Source organism: Lipotes vexillifer, unplaced genomic scaffold, assembly GCF_000442215.2.
Source record: "Lipotes vexillifer unplaced genomic scaffold, Lipotes_vexillifer_v1.1 scaffold395, whole genome shotgun sequence".
NCBI classification, from domain to species: Eukaryota; Metazoa; Chordata; class Mammalia; order Artiodactyla; family Lipotidae; genus Lipotes; species Lipotes vexillifer.
This window is the reverse complement of record NW_006797390.1, coordinates 1,684,937-1,705,051: the sequence shown is the minus strand read 5'-3', so window position 1 is coordinate 1,705,051 and position 20,115 is coordinate 1,684,937. Positions and strand designations below refer to the sequence as shown.

At 41.4% G+C, this 20,115-nt stretch overlaps 1 protein-coding gene across 1 annotated transcript; it reads left to right on the top strand.

Moving 5' to 3' along the window:
* Positions 1–8,689: 8,689 nt before the first annotated feature.
* LOC103091447 (gamma-aminobutyric acid receptor-associated protein-like 1) lies at positions 8,690–17,907 on the top strand. Its single transcript, XM_007469498.1, has 3 exons — positions 8,690–8,779; positions 13,502–13,580; positions 17,753–17,907. The coding sequence occupies exons 1-3, from the start codon at positions 8,690–8,692 to the stop codon at positions 17,905–17,907; spliced, it is 324 nt and encodes a 107-aa protein (XP_007469560.1).
* The last annotated feature ends 2,208 nt before the right edge of the window (positions 17,908–20,115 follow it).

Here is a 20,115-nt window from a genome sequence, read left to right as displayed (position 1 = left end):
TGGGATCTTCCCAGACCGGGGCACGAACCCGTGTCCCCTGCATCGGCAGGCAGACTCTCAACCACTGCGCCACCAGGGAAGTCCGGTTGTAGCTATTTTTGTTTCATGGATGCAATATCTTCTTTTGTTTCTCTGAAGATATTAATGATAACTTTTTTGGTATCTTTATCTCCCCGAATAGTCTTTCTTATTTTCTCCAAGTTATTTTTCACTAATTGCTTACTTCATATTAGATCTTTGTTTGAAATCCTTGAGTCCTTGCTGTCTGATCATATTTAAGAACAAGGCACTATAAAGCTCATTTGAAATTTCTGTATGTGTGCAAAAACCCAGCTGGGCTGCTAGGATTCTGGGAACAGAAGGAGGAAGAAAGTTGAGGATTCAAGGGTCAGTATGTAAGTTCTCACCTAACCTTTCTGTTTTTAGTAGCCATCTTCTACTAAGCCCACCTTCCCCCCTAGCTTTCCCAGTCTATAGACCTTGTTAATCATGCAAAAATAAATCTCCAGTCTCTACAGGGATGGGGAGATAATCTGGGGGTAAAGATGGCTGAGCCTTTTTAAGTTCTGTAAAGAATAATGCACTACTTTAGATTTTCCCTAGCACCAGGTTTGGACTGCCTTTTCCAGATCTCCTCTGTCGTTTATTATTTGTCAGTCTTCTTTTTAGACACCAATATTGTTTTCTCTTTTCTTCTTTTTGACTTTATGAGTTTTTGATTCCCTTTTTCTCCTTTACAGTCTGTACGTGTTTTCTTGAGCTGAAGGATTCTTTTTTTAATTTTTGTTGGAGTATAGTTGATTTACAGTGATGTGTTAGTTTCAGGTGTACTGAAGCAAAGTGAATCAGTTATACATATACATATATCCACTCTTTATTTTTTTTTTTAAGATTCTTTTCCCATGTAGGCCACTACAGAGTATTGAGTAGAGTTCCCTGTGCTATACAACGGGTTATTATTATTTATCTATTCTATATATAGTAGTGTGTATGTGTCAATCCCAATCTCCCAATTTATCCCTCCCCCACATCCCCTGGTAACCATAAGTTTGCTTTCTACATCCATGACTCTACTTCTGTTTTGTAAATAAGTTCATTTGTACCCTTTTTTTTTTTTTTTTAGATTCCACATATAAGCGATATGGTGATATTTGTCTTTCTGTGTCTGATTTAATTCACTCAGTATGACAATCTCTAGGTCCATCCACGTTGCTGCAAATGGCATTATTTTGTTCTTTTTTATTGCTGAGTAATATTCCATTGTATATATATGTACCACATTTTCTTTATCTGTTCCTCTGTTGACAGACATTTAGGTTGCTTCCATCTCCTGGCTATTGTAAATAGTGCTGCAATGAACATTGGGGTGCATGTGTCTTTTTGAATTATGGTTTTCTCCAGGTATATACCCAGGAGTGGGATTGCTGTGTCATACGGTAGTTCTACTTTTAGTTTTTTAAGGAACCTCCATACTGTTCTCCATAGAGGCTGTACTAACTTACATTCCCACCAAAAGTGTAGGAGGGTTCCCCTTTCTCCACACCCTCTCCAGCATTTATTGTTTGTAGACTTTTTGATGCTGGCCATTCTGACTGGTGTAAGGTGATACTTTACTGTAGTTTTTATTTGCATTTCTCTAATAATTAGTGATGTTGAGCATCTCTTCATGTGCTCTTTGGCCATCTGCATGTGTAGAGCTGAAGGATTCTGATGCCAGTTCCCATGTGTGGGTTTTTTCCCCACACCAAGCAATTCTCGTACACCAGCTGGATGTCCTACAATTCAACTGAATTCTGACACTGTCTCCCCAGATCCCACAGTTAACGAGTCAGTCTTACAGGACTACCTTCCCCCACCAACACACACACATCATTTCAGATGCCAATCACAAGTCCAAGTTGTCACGTGGGATTCTGACTGATAGACTACAGTTCAGAGGTTCCAACGACCTCCTCTTCTCATCTGATTAATTTGCTCCAGCGACTCACAGAACTCTTCCATAAGTAGACAAAGCAGTTTACTTATGGATGAGGTGCGTAGGGCAGGGTATGTGGGAAGGGGCTTGAGCTTCTGTGCTCTTCTCTAGCGAGCCACTCATCTGGCATCTCCATGTATTCATCCGCCTGAAGGGCTCAGAACGCTGTCCTTTTGGATACTTATGGAGGCGCCATCACTTGGGCAAGCTGGATTATGTCATTGACTACTGGTGACTGAACTCAATTTCCAGCCCTTTTCTCCTCCCTGGAGGTGGGGGTGGGGTGGGACTGAATGTTCCAACTCTCCAATCACATGGTTGGTTCCTCTGGTGACCAGCCCCTATCCTTAGGTTACCTAGGGGCATTCCAGAAGTTACTCATTAATGTAACAAAAGACACGTTTATTGCTCTCGACACTTAGGAAATTACAAGAGTTTTCAGAGCTCTGTGCCAGGGACGGGGTGAAGACCAAATATATATTTCTTTTTATAAATCACAATATCACAGGCTGCCATAAGGACTACAAATTGGATGGTTTAAACAACAGAAATTTATTCTCTCAGTTCTGGAGGCTAGAAGTCTGAAATCAAGGTATGAGCAGGGTTGGTTCCTTTTTTTTTTTTTTTTTTTAATATTAATTAATTTATTTATTTTGGGCTGTGTTGGGTTTTTTTCGTTTCTGTGCGAGGGCTCTCTCCAGTTGTGGCAAGCGGGGGCCACTCTTCATCGCGGTGCGCGGGCCTCTCACTATCGCGGCCTCTCTTGTTGCGGAGCACAGGCTCCAGACGCGCAGGCTCAGTAGTTGTGGCTCACGGGCCCAGCTGCTCCGCAGCATGTGGGATCTTCCCAGACCAGGGCTCGAACCCGTGTCCCCTGCATTGGCAGGCAGATTCTCAGCCACTGCGCCACCAGGGAAGCCCGGGTTGGTTCCTTTTGAACGTGGTGAGGGAGACTCTGTTTCCTGGCTCTCTCCTAGCTTCTGGTAACCTTCAGCATTCTTTGACTGGCAGACTTCATTCTTCCAATGTCTTCACATCCTCTTTCCTTTACGCATGTCTGTCTCTGTGTCCCAATTTCCTCCTTTTTAGGAGGACACCAGTCCTATTGGATTAACATCTACCCTAATGGCCTCATCTTAACTTGATCATCTGCAAAGACCCTATTTCCAAAGTCACATTCACAGATACTGGGGTTAGGACTTTTAACATTTTGGGGGGGGGATGTATTTCAACCCATGACACAGTTGCTTACAGCAGCGGTCCGCAACCTTTCTGGCACCAGGGACTGGTTTTGTGGAAGACAATTTTTCCATGGAGGTCTGTGGCCCGGGGTATGGGGACCCCTGTTTTAGTGGAATTTCAAGAGACAGCAAAGATAAAAATATCCTTTTCAATCTACCATCTTAAATCAGAAGTCTATCCTTTACTCTTTTCACTATCACATACTGCACATTTTTTGAGTCTTTACTTTGTATCCAAAGTACTGAGAATATAAATACACATAATATGCCATCAAGTGGCACAGAAGCAACTGCGAGAGACTACCTGAAACTAAGGACTTAAATGCCATTAGAATTGCCTCTAACTCTTTATCTGTCTCTATCCCTACCTATATATCTTGCCTCTCCGAATATCATCTTCTCTATCTCTTGTTGGAACCCAGAACAGGCCATCCCAAAATATGCCTCGATGGCATATTGATTATTTTGAATTAAAGTTACTCCAGAAACAGCTGATGCAAGAGGGACACTGACCCTCCTCTCTGTCTACCTGAAAGCAGGAAATAAATCTCCCATGTGAAAGGTGCACTCCCTGCATCTAAGGTAGAAGGACACTTTTATTGCCAGATATGGGAAATTCAGGGACAAGAAACTTGTGTAAGCAATGCTTGTTACTTCTTTAATTTACCACTGCAAGCCCAAACTCTGTTTAGATTCTTCATTAACTGAGTACCCCAAACCTGTTTCTTTGCCCTGTCAGTTTCTCACAAATGTGCTGTTTCCTTGTCTAAAAAGTATAAAAGATGACTGCTTTGCCCATTTCTCAGATCTCATTTCTGAGATTTTTGTGTACACTAATTAAAATTTGTTTCTTTTTCTCCTGTTCATCAACCTTGTGTCATTTTTTTATTAGTCCAGCCGCAAGAACTCATGAAGGGTAGAAGGGGAAATTTACCCCTCCCAGATATTCTTTTACATTGAACTGGTACATTTGGACTGCAGGAGACTAAAACAATGGCTCCTGTAAATCTGTGATCATCAAAGTTCATCTCCAAAGTAGAGGCTCACTTCTCTTAGTTCACAAATGAGAAGTTCTAAGGGCAGATTCTGATTAGTCTTGTGTAAAGTTACTTGGCCTTATAAATGGTCAAGGCAGTGAGGCTCTATGATTGGTGGATTCTACTAGAAGAATTTTGTGGTATCAGTGGGACGAGAAATTCCCTCTAAAACCATGCATATCCCCCGCCCCACCTCCCGCAAAAAAAACCCCAATGAGAAGTAATAGACATAATATTATCTAATGTACAATACATCATTACAAAATGCGTTGTGACAATGACAAGCACACAATGTTTTGGAAGCCGGTTGAAAGGAAACGAAAGGATCCAGGCAAATGAAATCAAAAAGGTTTCCTGGAGAAAGCGATGCCTGTACTAAATCCTGAATGATTTATAGGAATCAGACAGAAAAAAAAATAGGAGAAAATGTTTTCACATGAAGAGGCTTTGAGAATATCCAATGGCCAGAAACAAGGGCAATATTAGAGAAAGAGGTAATTTAAGTGACTTAGTATGCCTGGAACAGAGAGAGCAAAATAGGAAATGGCAATAGATGAGGGTAGTGAGAAAAACGTCAGCCAGATCCTAAGTACTCCATTTCTCTACTAAGGATTTTGAACTTTTTCCAAAGACTACAGAGAAACTCTGACCACTGAAAGATATTAAGAAGAGAAATGATACAATGAAATATGGTTTTATTATAGTTATCCTGGTATCAGTGAGCTTTTTCTTTCTCTATCTCCTAGAAACGATAAAGATAAAAATTAAAGACTAAGAATGGATTTGAGTAATAATGGTGGTTTTAAAACATGTCCACAAATTCTTTAACATTCCTTCCATCTGGGTTGGAATTACCCTTCCAACCAAGGGTAATTCCTACTTGGTTCAGGACATCTTCTTCTTTTCTTTTCTTTTTAAAATAATTTATATTGCAGAATAGTTGATTTATAACATGTTAGTTTCAGGTATACAGCAAAGTGAATCAGTTATACATGTACATATATACACTCTTTTAAAAATTCTTTTCCCATATAGGTCATTACAGAGTACTGAGTAAAGTTCCCTGTGCTATACAGTAAGTCCCATATAGGTCATTACAGAGTACTGAGTAAAGTTCCCTGTGTTATACAGTAAGTCCTTATTAGTTATCTATTTTATATAAAGTAGTGGGTATATGCCAATCCCAATCTCGCAATTTATCCCCCCACCCCCCTACTCCCTGGTAACTATAAGTTTGTTTTCTACATCTGTGACTCTATTTCTATTTTGTAAATAAGTTCATTCATACCATTTTTTTTAGATTCCAATAAGCGATATCATATGATATTTGCCTTTCTCTGTCTGACTTACTTCACTCAGTATGACAATCTCTAGGTCCATCCATTGCTGCAAATGACATTATTTCATTCTTTTTTATGGCTGTGTAATATTCCATTGTGTATATGTACCACATCTTCCTTATTCACTCCTCTGTCAATGGACATTTAGGTTGCTTCCATGTCTTAGCTCTTGTAAATAGTGTTGCAGTGAACACTGGGGTACATGTACCTTTTCAAATTATGTTTTTTTCCAGATATATGCCCAGGAGTGGGATTGCTGGGTCATACGGTGGTTCTAGATTTAGTTTTTCAAGGAGGTTCTGGACATCTTGATTGCTTCCAAGTTTTGGCAATTATGAATAAAGCTGCTATAAACACCTGTGTGCAGGTTTTTATGTAGACAAAAGTTTTCAGCTTCTTTGGGTAAATGCTAATGTCGGGGAGGAAGAAATTTCCCTCTGCCCTTCTTGGTTCTTCTGGCTGGTCTAAGAATTAAATCGACATGAGACACATTAACAGGAGAAAACCAAACGAAAGTTTAATAACACATATACACAGGAGAGACCCAGGAGAACAGAGTAACTAAAATGTCCAAAGCCCTTACCTTAAATACCTTCCTCAGCTAAGGACAAAAGAGGATGGATGTTTGAAGGTGGGGAGAGTCAGTTATGGGAAGTCACCAGGAAAAACACAGTAAACAAGGGTGTTATTTTGCAGATTTAAGTCCTTGACTTCTCTGTTGATAAGAGTTTTTAGAGATTTGGCCACAGTCCTCTTCCAGGTGCAACAAGGGAGACACCCTTATAAGGGAGATTTTCCTTACAAACACAAATGTCACTTACAAAAGGGTAACTCCTTGGTTTTCAGTTTTCCCCATGTGTGCTGTTTCTTAGAAAACAACCAGCTTAAAATAGTTAATATACCAGAGATATTTTTAGGGTGGCAAATTCTGCTCTCCCTACACTAAGAGGTTGATTGCTATATTTTATTGTAAGCGTATGTTTAGTTTTCTACGAAACGACCAACCATCTTCCAAAGTGGCTGTACCATTTTTCATTCTCATCAGCAATGAATGAAGAAAGTTCCTGAAATGTGAAATTTTCAATACCGCCTTTGGTTAAAAGGGGGATTTGGAAATATTTTTATCTGAATGAATGTTTTAATTTATAAAATCACCTCCTATATAATATTTTAAGTGTTCTGCTACAAATAAAGGTAGAGAGCAAGCTGTGGGAGTCGAAGGATTGGGTAGTCTAAGATAAAGTATTAGCATTTAGAGAAGCCTTAAGGCAGAAAGAGTAACTGATATTTCATCTCCAAATTATTTTTCATATATAAATTGCCACTGTGGTTAGGTATTTTTAAAATAAAAGTGAAAATCAGCTTTAAACTAGCTATGATTGTTTCCAGTAGATTTGAAGGGAAAACAACACTCTTAAAAAATATTAATCTCCATCGTAATTACTTTTCTCAATTGGTTTTAAAGTACTCCTTTGAGAGATTTAACTATATTTGGGTCAAAGCTCAAATGAACTCAAATGTTCAGTTTGAGAATAAGGACTAAACATTATAAACATATAATGTGATAAAAGAATTCCTGGATTTTCATACATGAGAAGGATTGAAAAATGCCATAGAGAAAAATAATGAGCATCAAAGGCTATGCAATTCATTTTCCTTGTTTCAATAATCAAACAGTTTCTTTTCTTTTGTGGGTTTGTTTTTCAAATCAGAGGTAAGGAGACCTTGCTGAAAGTAGACAGGTGACTGGGGCCGCTGTTGTCTGATACATTTTTCAGAACTTCCGGGCCTTGTTTAGGGCAAAGCAGCCCCTCATTCTTCATCTTTTCTAAACTCTTTTTTATCTTACAATTTCTGCTGCTCCTCCCCTACAGGTACCAGGAATCACTGTCGTTAGTAGTGGTTGGAAAGGCCTTTGTCCTCGGATTCTTAGCAGGGAAAGGGGAGGACCAGAGGGAGGCGACACTGGCACCAGGTCCACCCTCCAGTCCGTCACCAGCCCTTCCGGTGGCACTTTGTATTCAGGTTAGGAGAGGAGTACTGTTCTCCGGTGAATTTTTGCCTTAAGGGGGAAAAAAAAAAGTTTGAGGACTACTGAGTTAATCACCTGAATCTCTTGATATTTTCTTTTCCGAAGACAGATCCGACTTCTGGGTTAAGAGAAGAGAAAGTAAATAATTTCTATATCTGAATATGTGTGAAGCCCTTAGTAGTCGGGACTGACATCACTTCTCTGGACGTTGATTACACCTCTTGCCCTTCACCTTATACGTCTCTTCAAACCCCTTAGTCATGCTGTGTTTGTGCTGCTGCTCTAGGAGCAGCCTGCGGCCAAGACCTAAACAACATGACGCCAACGTGGTGAAGGAGGGGTCACGGTCGGAGGCAGCCAGCCTAGCACCGAAGGCGCCGGGCGAATGCAATCCAACGAGCGAAGGGCGAAAGGCAAGCACGGGGCACCTCTGCACGGGCCAAAGGAATGCCAGGACCCCCACCCCATCTGTCCCCAGTCTCCAGATCCCAACAGGCTGAAAAAAGCTGGATTTTCGCCATCTGTATTTGTTTTGGGGCCCAACCAAGAAACTGCGAAGGAGAGGGAAGAAGACATATTTTGAACATTTTTTTTGTTTGAAAGACACCTTTAATGTCACAGTCACCGTAAAATAAGAGGTGAAAATTGCTCGTGGTCCCAGTGAACTCTATGCAGGGAAAGTTTAGATGGAAGGAGAAAACACCGAAATGGACAGAGCTCCTGCCCACCCCCATCCCGCGGACCACGGGTCGCGGGGAGGCGGGTCGGGGGCGGGGCTTCGTGACGTCACAGGACCAACGCGTCGCCGTGTTGTTTTTGTGCTCCCGAGTCTCGGGAAAAGCCTCCGGGAATTCTTTACCTGGCCCTCCAGTGCTTCTGGACCGGGGGCCCCCGAGACCCCTTCTGAAAGCTCTGCGGAGCCGCATTGCGACGGGGGCTGGCCTTTCTGAAGCGGGTCTGAGACACATTGCAATTTGTTCCGAGGGAATCAAGACGGGAGAGACGCCTTCGTCCGCGAGGGAGGCAGGCCCCGTCCGGGGATCTTAGAAACCCTGCGGTCCATCATGAAGTTCCAGTATAAGGAGGACCATCCCTTTGAGTATCGGAAAAAGGAAGGAGAAAAGATCCGGAAGAAATATCCGGACCGGGTCCCTGTGAGTGTGGAGGGGGAGGGGGAGGAGGGAATGGGGGGGTGGGGGCGGCGGAGTCGTGATGGCTGCCAGAGGCACAGAAAGATGGTCCCTAAAAGTACTTAACCTGGACGCCCTTCACTACGGAGAGAGCCAGTGGAAGGAACGTTCGCCCTGCGGACCCTTTAAAACCCGTATCCTCAGGGCCCGTCCCCATCTTTGGAGCTGACCGCAGTTTTAGAGCGGAGCCTACGTTTGAGTGACTCAGCAGTATTCAGAGGATGTGTGAGCTGGGATGTACTCAAAATGTGGGCCTTTTTGTGCGAGAATGATTAGGTTGGGACTACCCATTTGCTGCCTTTAAGACTGCATGGAAATTGTTCTGGGAATAACAGATGCGGTGGATTTGCTCCCATCAGTTTTCTCCTTAGGTGGGTCTCCGTTAATCAAGTTGACTTTGGCCCTTATAGCCTTGGGTTTGGGAGGGAAATGTTCGGAAGCCAGTGGATCCTTTATTTTTGTCTCTAAGGGTTAGGGAGCGGGCGTGGGGGGATGGGGGCGCCCCAAGACGGGCCTGGCCCAGAAAACAAGGTCACGTTCTCCGCGCAGCAGCCGGGTTGCCTCATCATTCTTGGCTCCGGGGCGTGTGGGGCTGTAGCCAGCCTTCCTCCGGTATTTATTCTGAACACATTGTACCTGGACACAATAAGGAAGGACTGAGGCCTTTTTTCTCTCGGGTTTTTGGACTCTGGCGTATGTAATGTAAAACTAGTGCAGGCAGTGAGGAGGGAAGAAATAGTAAGGTATCTTGCTGCATCCGGGCGCTTTCCCCCTCTCCCCCCCGCCCCGCCTCCTGCCTGGTTTTTCTCTACTGTGGGCTACGCAGCCGGATGGGAAGGCAGAAGGCTTTAAAGTGTGGTGGAGGGAACAGTCGCTGAGCTTTGGCGATGGGGGACTAGAGACCCTAAGATTGTGCTCTTTATCTTCGGGCAGGGACATTCGGAGAAATATTACAGCTAATTTGCAGGTAAAGGAATTGCCATTATCTGATGGTGAGAGGTACTCTTGAATTCCTTTCCAAACCTCATCTAACTTTGATGTTCTTACAGCTGCCAGAAGCGACCTGGGCCGTATAAACCCCTTGCAGTCCTTTTCCTATAAGGGTAGAGGAGATATTAGGGCTGTTCCATTCCCCAGGAATTACATACACAAGGGTTTAATCCACTGACGGATTCGTGACAAATTGCTTGCTTGGTCTGTGGACCTTGCATGACTGCTTTAAAAGTTTCCCCCCAATCTTGGTGATACCCATTCCTACTCTCTTATAATAATATTTGAAAGTGACAACTAACTTTGATTGATAACTTACCATGTACCTGGGAGTATTCTCAGTTCCCTGTCTATATTCATTCACTTAGTCCTCACACCGTTATAATCCCATTCTACAGAGGCAGGATCTGAGGCACAGAGAACTGAAGTAACTTCCTGAAAGGTTTCACCTGGCTGCTGTGTGGCACAGCTGGGATTCTGACCCTGGCTGTTGGGTCCTCCATGTCATATTGTTTCTCAATCTCTAATGCAGTTCTGTTAAACAGAATTATTTAAGTGTGCAGTGTGTGCCTCGCACTGTTAGGTATTGGAAATAGAGAAGTCAACTGTTGCTGCCTTCGAGAGTTCACAGATGGTAGTAGGATGCCAGAACGGTATCCCAGTCGGCAAAATGACTACCGTTTATTCAGAACGCTAAGTATGAGGCTCTGTTCCAGTAAGCTCCATATAAGTCACAAACTCAGAATTGTACCTGTTCCTAAATCTAGTTAAAATTCTCATACATTTCCTCAAAACAGTCTTTTCCATTTCAGTCATTTACATGCATTCACCCAGAATATTTCAGCTAATCCCCCCTATTTTTGTTCTGCTCATTGTTTGGTGTTAAATGTTTTACTTCTGTGATAGTTTGTAAGCCATTATGACTCTCACTTAGATCTCATGATTCCTCCAGTTAGGTTTTAACCAGTGGTCAGCCTCCTAGCTGCTCCTTAGGTGCTCAGCCTGTGGCCTTCTTTCTAGTTGTGATGCAAAAGGATCTCTACTCTGAATCCTGAGATTTGGTGCAAGTTCTGGGCAGAACCCTGACTCTTGCTGTTCTCAAGTGTTGAGTTTACGGAGAAGAGGGTTAGACTAAATGATTTCTAAAGCCCTTTCCCCCTAGACCATTGGTGTAATTAAAGCAGTCACGTACCCTGACTGCTTACGTGACTTGAGTGTAGCCTGAGCACATCTGTAGCTGCCACCCAAAAGAATAGGCGTGCTTGGGCCTTGAGACACAGTTTCATGGGATTTTGAAGTTACCTTTCTAGCTACAGTGTATTCAAAACCTGCAACATAGCAGGAAACTGTTAGGAAGAGATTGCCTATTTTTTGAAATTCATGAGCAGCCCTATGGAGTATTAGTCACATTTCACAGAGAAGGAAAACTGAGACCCAAACAGGCAAAGCATCTAGGCCCAGGGCCCACTGTAACTGAAGGGTTCCTGGGAACTTGAATATTTTCTGGTAAGCGAAGGCCTTAATGATTCCTTCTCCCCTCCTTTTCCTCCACATCCAACCCTCTCCTCGCGATGTCACAGCTGCACTTGGCTTTGTCGCTCTCTTTTTCTGCTCCCTTCACGTGGTTTCCATGTCTTATTAATCCCGGCTGGAGCTGCCACGTCGTCTGAGAGCTCCTGCGTGACAGAAGGCAGCCTCCTTCCCTTTGATTTTATGTGCCTGCGGCCTCCTGTGCATCCTCATTGTTGCGCCATCACTGGTCTCTTCCTGTGCTCTTCCTACTTTTAATTTCTGACTCACATATCACTGCTGCAGTTTTTATTTTTATTTATTTATTTTTTCTTCCGGTTTTATGGAGACATAATTGACATATGGCACTGTATAAGTTTAAAGTGTACAGCATAATGATTTGACTTACATACCTCATGGAATGATGATTACAGTAAGTTGAGTGAATATCCATAATCTCATACACAGATACAAAATTAAAGAAGTAGAAAAAAAATTTTTTTTTTGTGATGAGAACTCTTAGGATTTACTCTCAAAGTGTAATTGACCTACAACACTGTTAATTCCTGTTACACAACGTAGTGATTTTCTCTATACACTGCAAAATGATCACCGTGATAAGTCTAGTTAGTTATGGTATGTTACCATATTACTTAGTTATTATTATATTCCTCACAGTAGACATTTTGTACCTGTGACTCATTTATTTTGTAACTGGATTTATTTTTATTGTTAAGTGTGATCACGTCCTTCTGGTCTTCCAGGTGCAGGATTCTTTTTCTGTGCAAAAATAAGTAGGTTTTTCACTTGTTATTCTCTCCCCTTAAATTTAAAAGCTTCAGATTTCTCCAAATCAATCCTTATGTTTAGATCTTTATAATTTACAAAGCCTTTTCACTTAAAATTTTATGGATTATTCAGGTTCATTGTATCAGTTCCATGCCTCTGTAAAAGATGTGTTTGAAAGTTATCGTCTTCCTTTTACTTGTTGGAATGCTGAAGCTCAGAGAGGTTAAGTGACCTGTTGAAGGTCACACAGCTACTAGGGATACTTGTCCAGTGTATATTTCTATTACTTTAAATTTTCTGTACTTCCCATATCTACTGCCTAGAGTGATTATATTTTCTAAACTACAAATCTAAAGCTGATGGTTTTACAATAGATTTTAAATTTTTTTTTTTTTTGTGGTACGCGGGCCTCTCACTGCCGTGGCCTCTCCCGCTGCGGAGCAACAGGCTCCAGACGCGCAGGCTCAGCGGCCATGGCTCACGGGCGCAGCCGCTCCGCGGCACGTGGGATCTTCCCAGACGCGGGCACGAACTCGTGTCCCCAGCATCGGCAGGCGGACTCCCAGACACTGTGCCACCAGGGAAGCCCCTAAATATTTTTATATATCACATATAATATATAAATAGGAAATATATTTATATAATATTTACATTTAAGTATATTAAATTAATATTAAAAATTTATTTATATTTTCTATTTTATAAATCTTCATGTATAAAGAGTCTTTAAATTTTACATATCTTTTTTCTTTTCGTTACAGACATATATGATCTTTCTAAAACTTGAAATATTATAGAAATATTTAGACATTGAAAATCTCTTAAAATCCTAACATAATCAGTATTGACTAATGAGTTAGTTATTGTACTGACATCATATTAAAGAATATAAGAACTGTTTTAATACTTACTTTTTTTCAGTTAATAGTGTCTTGAATATATTTTTTTCAGTTCTCAAAAATTTTGACAAAGTATGAAATTTGAACCACATTATCTGTACCTTTAATAAATAGCATTTATATGAAAGAATAAAACTAATAGGTACTCAGGACCATTTGAGAAAATTCAGACAATCTTCTTGGTGCTTTAAATACCAGAAAGTATATATCCTATAGTATACCTTACAGGTAATTCGTAATTAAAATCAGGGTTTTAAAATCTTTACTTTTCATAACATGCCCTCCTCATCCTCTTGTTATTGCAGTCATAAAACCATAACCTTATTACGAAAGTCCATTTCCCCATACATTTTGTAAGGGGTAAGGGGGAATAAGAAATGGAAAAGATGTATCGGCCCTAGACAAACTCACTTCAGATAGGGCAACTGTAGGATGTAGAGGGGAAAGTACGAGGTTGGATTCTGCAGTTTTTATCCCCACTCTCTACTTCTCCTCCCAGGTGATCGTGGAGAAGGCTCCCAAGGCCAGGGTGCCTGATCTGGACAAGAGGAAGTACCTAGTGCCCTCTGACCTCACTGGTAATGCTCCTTCCCTCCCCTGACAACTTCCTCCCGTGGGAAAGCTTTCCCAGTCCTTCCTGTGTGCATGCGATCGTGGGGTTGAGAGGAAATAGAACTGAAGAGAGTGAGTGGGATTCTCCTGAGAGTTAAGGTGATTCAGAAACGGTGATGCCATAGTTCTCTCCCATCACCAATTTCCTTAAGCATTTCCCGTGATAGTGCTTTGTTTGATTTAGATGCAGCAAAGTACGAAAGCTTGAAAGAAAAGATCCGACGTCCATTATTTAAACCGCTTAAAATTCAGCTTTGTTATTGTGATACCAATTTACTCCAAAAGGAAAACCAGACTAGTTTATTGGGAGAATCACATTTTAGAGATTCTCAGCTGAATACCTTGTCTCAAGCTACAGTTTTTTGTTAATACATCTTTTTTTTTTTTTTTTTTTTTTTTTTTTAGAACAAAATATTCTCAAACAAAACAACAAATAGCTGAACCTCAGCTATTAAACTCTGAACTACTTTAAACCAGCTAAAATAATCAGAATTTTTTAAATCTAGGAAAAAAGCAAAAGTTGGATATATTTTCATGGATATGTTTATGTATGTGTGTGGATGGATAGATAACTAGGTAGATATTAAAGAGACGAGTGTATTCATACATAATGATGAGCAACTAACTTGAATGTACGAGAATTATTTTGATTTGCAAGCCTGGGAGTCACATGATAGTAGTTATGAGAGAGAAATTTTACATTTCTTTTTTGAAAATTAACAAATTTAATTGATTGATAAGAAATTCAACATTAAAGTAATTTTGAAGCAATTATTCTTTGAAAGAGCTGAATTACCAGAAGCACCAAATTATTTTATGAAAATAAATGTATATATGTGGTATTAAAATTTGTATTCTTTTGTAGAATAAAAATGTATTATCAACTGTCATAAGTTTATTTCTACGCTCTCTATTATAGCTGAAAATAGTACTCTCAATTAATTGTAGAGAGTGCTGTGTTCCTCTCAGACTGACTTATGCAACTGTATCAAACCTAAAATTAATATAATGTATAATATGTCCAGTTTGTACTACTCTTAAGTATTAAACTTAATTATGAAGCAGGATCAACTCATCCAGTATATGTCAATCTTGACACATTCCATCTGAATGGTATGCTATCTTGGCAGTTTCAGTTGGTAACGAATGTATCAATTTTAGATTATAAACCAGTGTGTTGTTGTGTGTATGGGTATATTGGGGATAAAGGTAGAGTTGATGGTATGAGCTTCTCTCTGTACCCAGATATCAGCATGGGAGGAAGAAGGTGATGATACACCTTTTTGGAAGGAAAGAGAAAAGGAGAAAATCAACCATGATGCAGAACATGAATTTAAAATTTTCAGAATAATATGCACAATGAAGCTCTTTCTTTTAAACAGTAGAGTCACATTTATTTTTTAATGTTAAATTTATTTTTTGGTTCCTTCTGTCATCAGAATAAAATGAGACCAGTTATAAACTACAAAGAAATTTAATTTTTTGTGGAGAGTTGAATACAGGAGTGAAGTGAGCAGTTCTAACTTTAAGCTACATATTTAAATTTCAAAGTATACAAACAAAAATATTAACTCTACATCAATTGAGAATAAATCTTCAGTTCCAATCATTGTAAATGTACTAATTTCAAGTTATCATTAGCTGTCCTACTGGGAATCAAATGGATGCAATTAGCCATCCATCAATCTAAAATAAGTCAAAGCCTAAAGACACATTTGGATGAATGTTGGCAAAATTAAATTAATCTGAGATTGTTGATCTGGCACTACCGTGAACCAAGAAGAAAGAAGGATAGTTGTCTTCTTGTTTATTAACCCATTATTCAACTCTGTCTCATAAATGTGCACTTACATATCTGCTTTCTGCTACCATGTGTCAATTTATTAACTGTTTCTGTCAATGATTTCAGAGGAGTTTCACAAGGCAAGTACAATAAAAAACTTTTTTTATTCTAAAGATTTTTATGTATAACTACATCTAAATCAGGAACCATTTCAACCATTTTCAGTGAGATATAAGTGTATATAGTAAAATGTACATATCTGAAGATTTAATATGATGAGTTTTGACATGTACACACCTGGGTAACCAACATTCTCCAGTAGATATAGAGCAGTGCTATCACCAAAATTCCCTTCTGTCCTTTTCCAGTCATTGCTCACTCCCCCAGGAAAATGCTATTCTAATTTCTATCATCAAAAATTATTTTCCTGCCTATAAACTGCAAACATATGGAATCATACAGTATACACTCTTCTGTCTTTGATGAACATACTGTTGTGGATGCTCACCCTTGTGTATATCAGCAGTTTGGTCTTTTTCATTGCTGTAAATTGTTTACACTAAATTTAGTTTCTTAATTCTGTTCATTTATTAATTTTGTTTACTTCTTTTTATATAGACTAGCTCCCAAATGTTCTAACATCCTAGAAAATGTGTACAGATATTTTAATTTTTCCTTCTTTTCTGATAGTAAGTATCCCATAATTTTTTTCTGGTTCTTGTGTGCTATATTATTTGCCTTGGGGAAAGGGGATGGGAATGTTCTAGGACCACTGGCAGTGGACCATTCCTGGGGACCAAAAGAGACCCACTGTAATCGAAGCATTGTGACCCCTGACCTCTCCTATCTCCACATCTCCTCCCGCATCCCCTTGTCATCTCACAAGCATCACAGTACCCACCCCAGTGGTGGCAGTAGACCTCAGACCCAGACACTTAGATGGAGCTCTCCTTCTGCTGGAAAATAGGGGCCAGGCGTGAGGGATGTCAGGATTGCCAAGATAGTCTTGATAGCATTAAACTGGAATTGACAAAGTATTGAGCATCTCTGTCTAACCTGCTTTGCTCTTTGGTGCCCCTTTTCCCCACACCTACCTTGGACTTGAATGAGCCTCAGCCATTTCCAGTGATAGGCTAAAACCACTCGTCCAAACTTCACTCCATGAATAGGGACAAAGATGAGTTACGTATGGAAGGGGCAGCTATGAGGTAAGATGGATTGTCCACAGCCCCCGCTTATGCAGAATTCTTGCTCCCGGGCTGCTGTCCTTCACTCTCACACGCACGGAAATGCCCAGTGAGGGCCAGCTGCTTCCCTCCTTGGGTTTTCACTTACCACAGCTGCTAGATAGACACATTTGAGAGGGTGACTTTTAAAAGTTCCTGGGGATTCTATCTGATTCTGGTTGTTTTCACTTTAGGGGTTATGATGTGGGTGGGAGTGGGAAGTGGGAATTGCACTCAGAAGGGACATTTCAGTTCATCTCAGACATGACACTTCAGTTCATCTCCGCTAATGAAAAGGGTCCTTCCCGTGGTGGAAATCCGTGTATCAGTTCTGTCAGCTGCAGGCTCTTGTATCATGAAGTTTCTGCTGTCAGGCCGAGGAAATAAAAGAATTGCATACCTTAAAAACCTGCCGTGAGTTCAGAAATGTTGCTTCTACTTAGTAGGTCTTAGAATAGATGGCGTGTGGACTCCAAGCAGAAAACTGTGAGTTGGGGTGGCTGTCGGCTGGGTGCCCGCGCGTGGCCAGACGTGTACCCTGCCCGTCACTGCCAGGAGTCACCGTCCAAAGGTGAATGGAGGCGGGGCAGCGTGCCCAGGGTGTCGGTGCAACGTGGGTGATTTTCTCCACCGCAGATGAATGCCTTGTCACCGCTTTACGTGTTCCTCAGAGCTGAAGGTGGAAGACTGCCTGCATTAGAAGATTGGGGGCGGAGGGGGGGCGGTGCTTGTTAAGATGCAGGTGTCTAGGCCTTGCGCAGATTTGGCTGACTCAGCCCCTCAGCGTAGGCAGCTGCATTTTTAATCGGCTCCTCGTGACTGCTGCACGCTGAGGTTGGAGAGGCGTTGCTCTGGTACCTGGTTTTGCTGTAAGTCCTAACCCAACCTGTTCTTTTCACATCGTGGTCCACATGAGGCCACCATCTCCCAAGGCAACAAATGGCGCCTCCTTAAGGCTCCTGGGGTCAGAGCAAGCTTGATGCCTTCCGAGCTCAGGAGAGTCTTCACTCAGGAACCAATATGTAGGTAGGCGGTGGGGTGCCAGTTTGGAGACAATGAAAAACAGATTAGTACAGATTCCTTTCCGAAAGAATTTTAATATCCATTTCTAATCTTTAATCTCTTGCAGGGCTATATCCCCAAGTGGTGTCTACCTCTGTAGAGTTTTATGGGAATATGAGAGTCAGCAGAAAAGAAGTCGATGGTCATAAGGGATCCATGGCAGGATTCCAACTACCACCAAGCCCAAATCATGCCCAGTGTACTGACTGCGAGTTAAGTTAGGGCTGAGAGGAAGGGTAGGAGAAGCCCAAGCCCAGCAAAGGCCACATGCAGGAAATACAGACAGTTCTGAGGAATTTTCATGTTGACGTCAAGGCATTGGAAATGGACACCTGTCACTACTGGCAGGTATTGGCATGTTTCTGATAAAGCCAAATGGAAGCTAATGCTGGAGTTAAGATAATGAACTTGAAACTAAAGACTTGCCCACACTACCTAGGAATGAGATTGGATAAATGTTTAAAAGAAAAACACATGGCAGCTCCCCCGTCCTCCGTACGCATTGGAAGCAGTGGTGCGGGAGACTGTAGGCCGTTTTGCTAAACCAAAGAAGGGCCTTGAATTTAGAGGCCGTGCCTCCCCCAGCAGGCCTTTGCTTGTTTTGGTCCTACTTATGTCTAGATTTTCCTGGTAGAAAAAGTTTATCCTTGGATGGGACATTACATACCATATTAGACCAGCCCTCTGACCTAGGTGCATAAAGTTTAAACAGCTAAGTTCAGAGACAAAGGCAGGCTGGATATTTCATTGTTCTCAGTTGGATATGATGCTCTTTCCTGCACATCAGTATCTCAGCATCATTTCCCTGTTCCCTGCTGGTTAAGCTTTAAAGCTTCTTAGCACCCTCAGTCCATTGTGAGTCATCTTGAACTAAAAGCAGGTTAGGAAATGTCCTTTCATTAACTGGGTCGCGTGTAAGATTGACTGACACCCTGATGCATATTCCTGGGGACCAGTCTTGAATGATGTGTCACATAACTCCTTTCTTCCTTTGGAGGCCAGTATGACATCAATGGCAGAGTTGAGTGAGTCCTTAACTTTTACTATATATTTTGGTAGAAAGATCTCAGATATAGCTGTAGGATAAGTATTCATCTGGGTTTGCCAAGGACAGTCTAGATGGGTGCTTACTGTCCTGATTGGTTTATTAATGGTTCCTTATTGCACTGTCACAAGTCCCCCAGTGGACAAAATGTTATATGGTCACGCTCTTTATACTTAGTATAAAAAGGGAAGCTTAGTTCCACCATCCATCCCAATGCAGCCTGCCCCAACACAGTTTGGGTAGAGACCAGAAAAAAGGCCATTCCTGAATGGCAGATTGTTCTGCTTCATTCTGTTTTTTTCCCCAATGCAGAGTTGTTTTCTTCCTTTAAAGCATTGTGTACTTAAAAAAAAAAAAAAAGTTCACAGACCATATTGTGAAATCAGAAATTAAGATTGCAGAAGAACAAAACAAATGGTTAAATCATGAATAGTGGTGATTAGGCAGACAGGTGCACTGCCTTGCACAACTCCAGGGGGTGCCCTGCCGTGGTGGTGTGAACAGCACTCTCCAGAGCTGGCTGGTGCCCAGGCTCTGCCTTGGTGCATTCACCCTTTGGACACAATACTGTCAGTTATTGCAAGTTGCTGTGACTCTGTTGCGTGTATTAAGCATGCAATTCTATCAATACATCGCATCTGTCGGTAACCACCCGGTATGATAGGTGTGGTATGATTTTGAGATTCTGTATGTGGGCTGGGATGGCACGTGTACACTTGCCCGTGGATACAGCCCCAAGTCAACTGCGATAACAAGTCATTTCTGAAAAATAAACTAGTTGATAAACTGATTCCATCCACTTTTTTTTTTACTCAATACAAAACTTGGAATCAACTATTTCTAGCTGTGTTTTCTTTGGGATATATATTTTACTCTGACAAATTTGACCAAGTTCCAAGCATTCATCCTCGTTTTGTTTTCGCTGCATGAAACCACCAGTTGTTTTCAGAAACTGGTCCACTTTGTCCTTGAATGGCTCTGAGTCCAGTTGGTCACTTTACTGCCGCCCGAGTAACTAGTTCCTTCCTATCCCCCCCTACTCTTCACCTGCCCCTTTGTTTACCTGGGTGTTACAGTGCGAGGCCTGCAGTTTGGTCAGCTCCAGCCTGTGGTGTACTCTCCCGTGGATGACTCAGGGCTACAGAGCTTGTTTTTCTCATGCTTCAAACGGCCTAAACAAAAAACATTGAGTCCTCATCCCAAAAGCTGTAAGATGTTGTGAAGATGTCAGCCTGTTTCCCCTGTTGTGTTATAGGACCATATATATATATTTTTTTACTTTCATTCTTACTGTTAATGGCACTTTAGTACTTTGTAAATACAGACAACCAGGTTATTTTCAAAGTTTGAAGGAACAGGAAGGGATCACCACTAGAAGGAGTCAG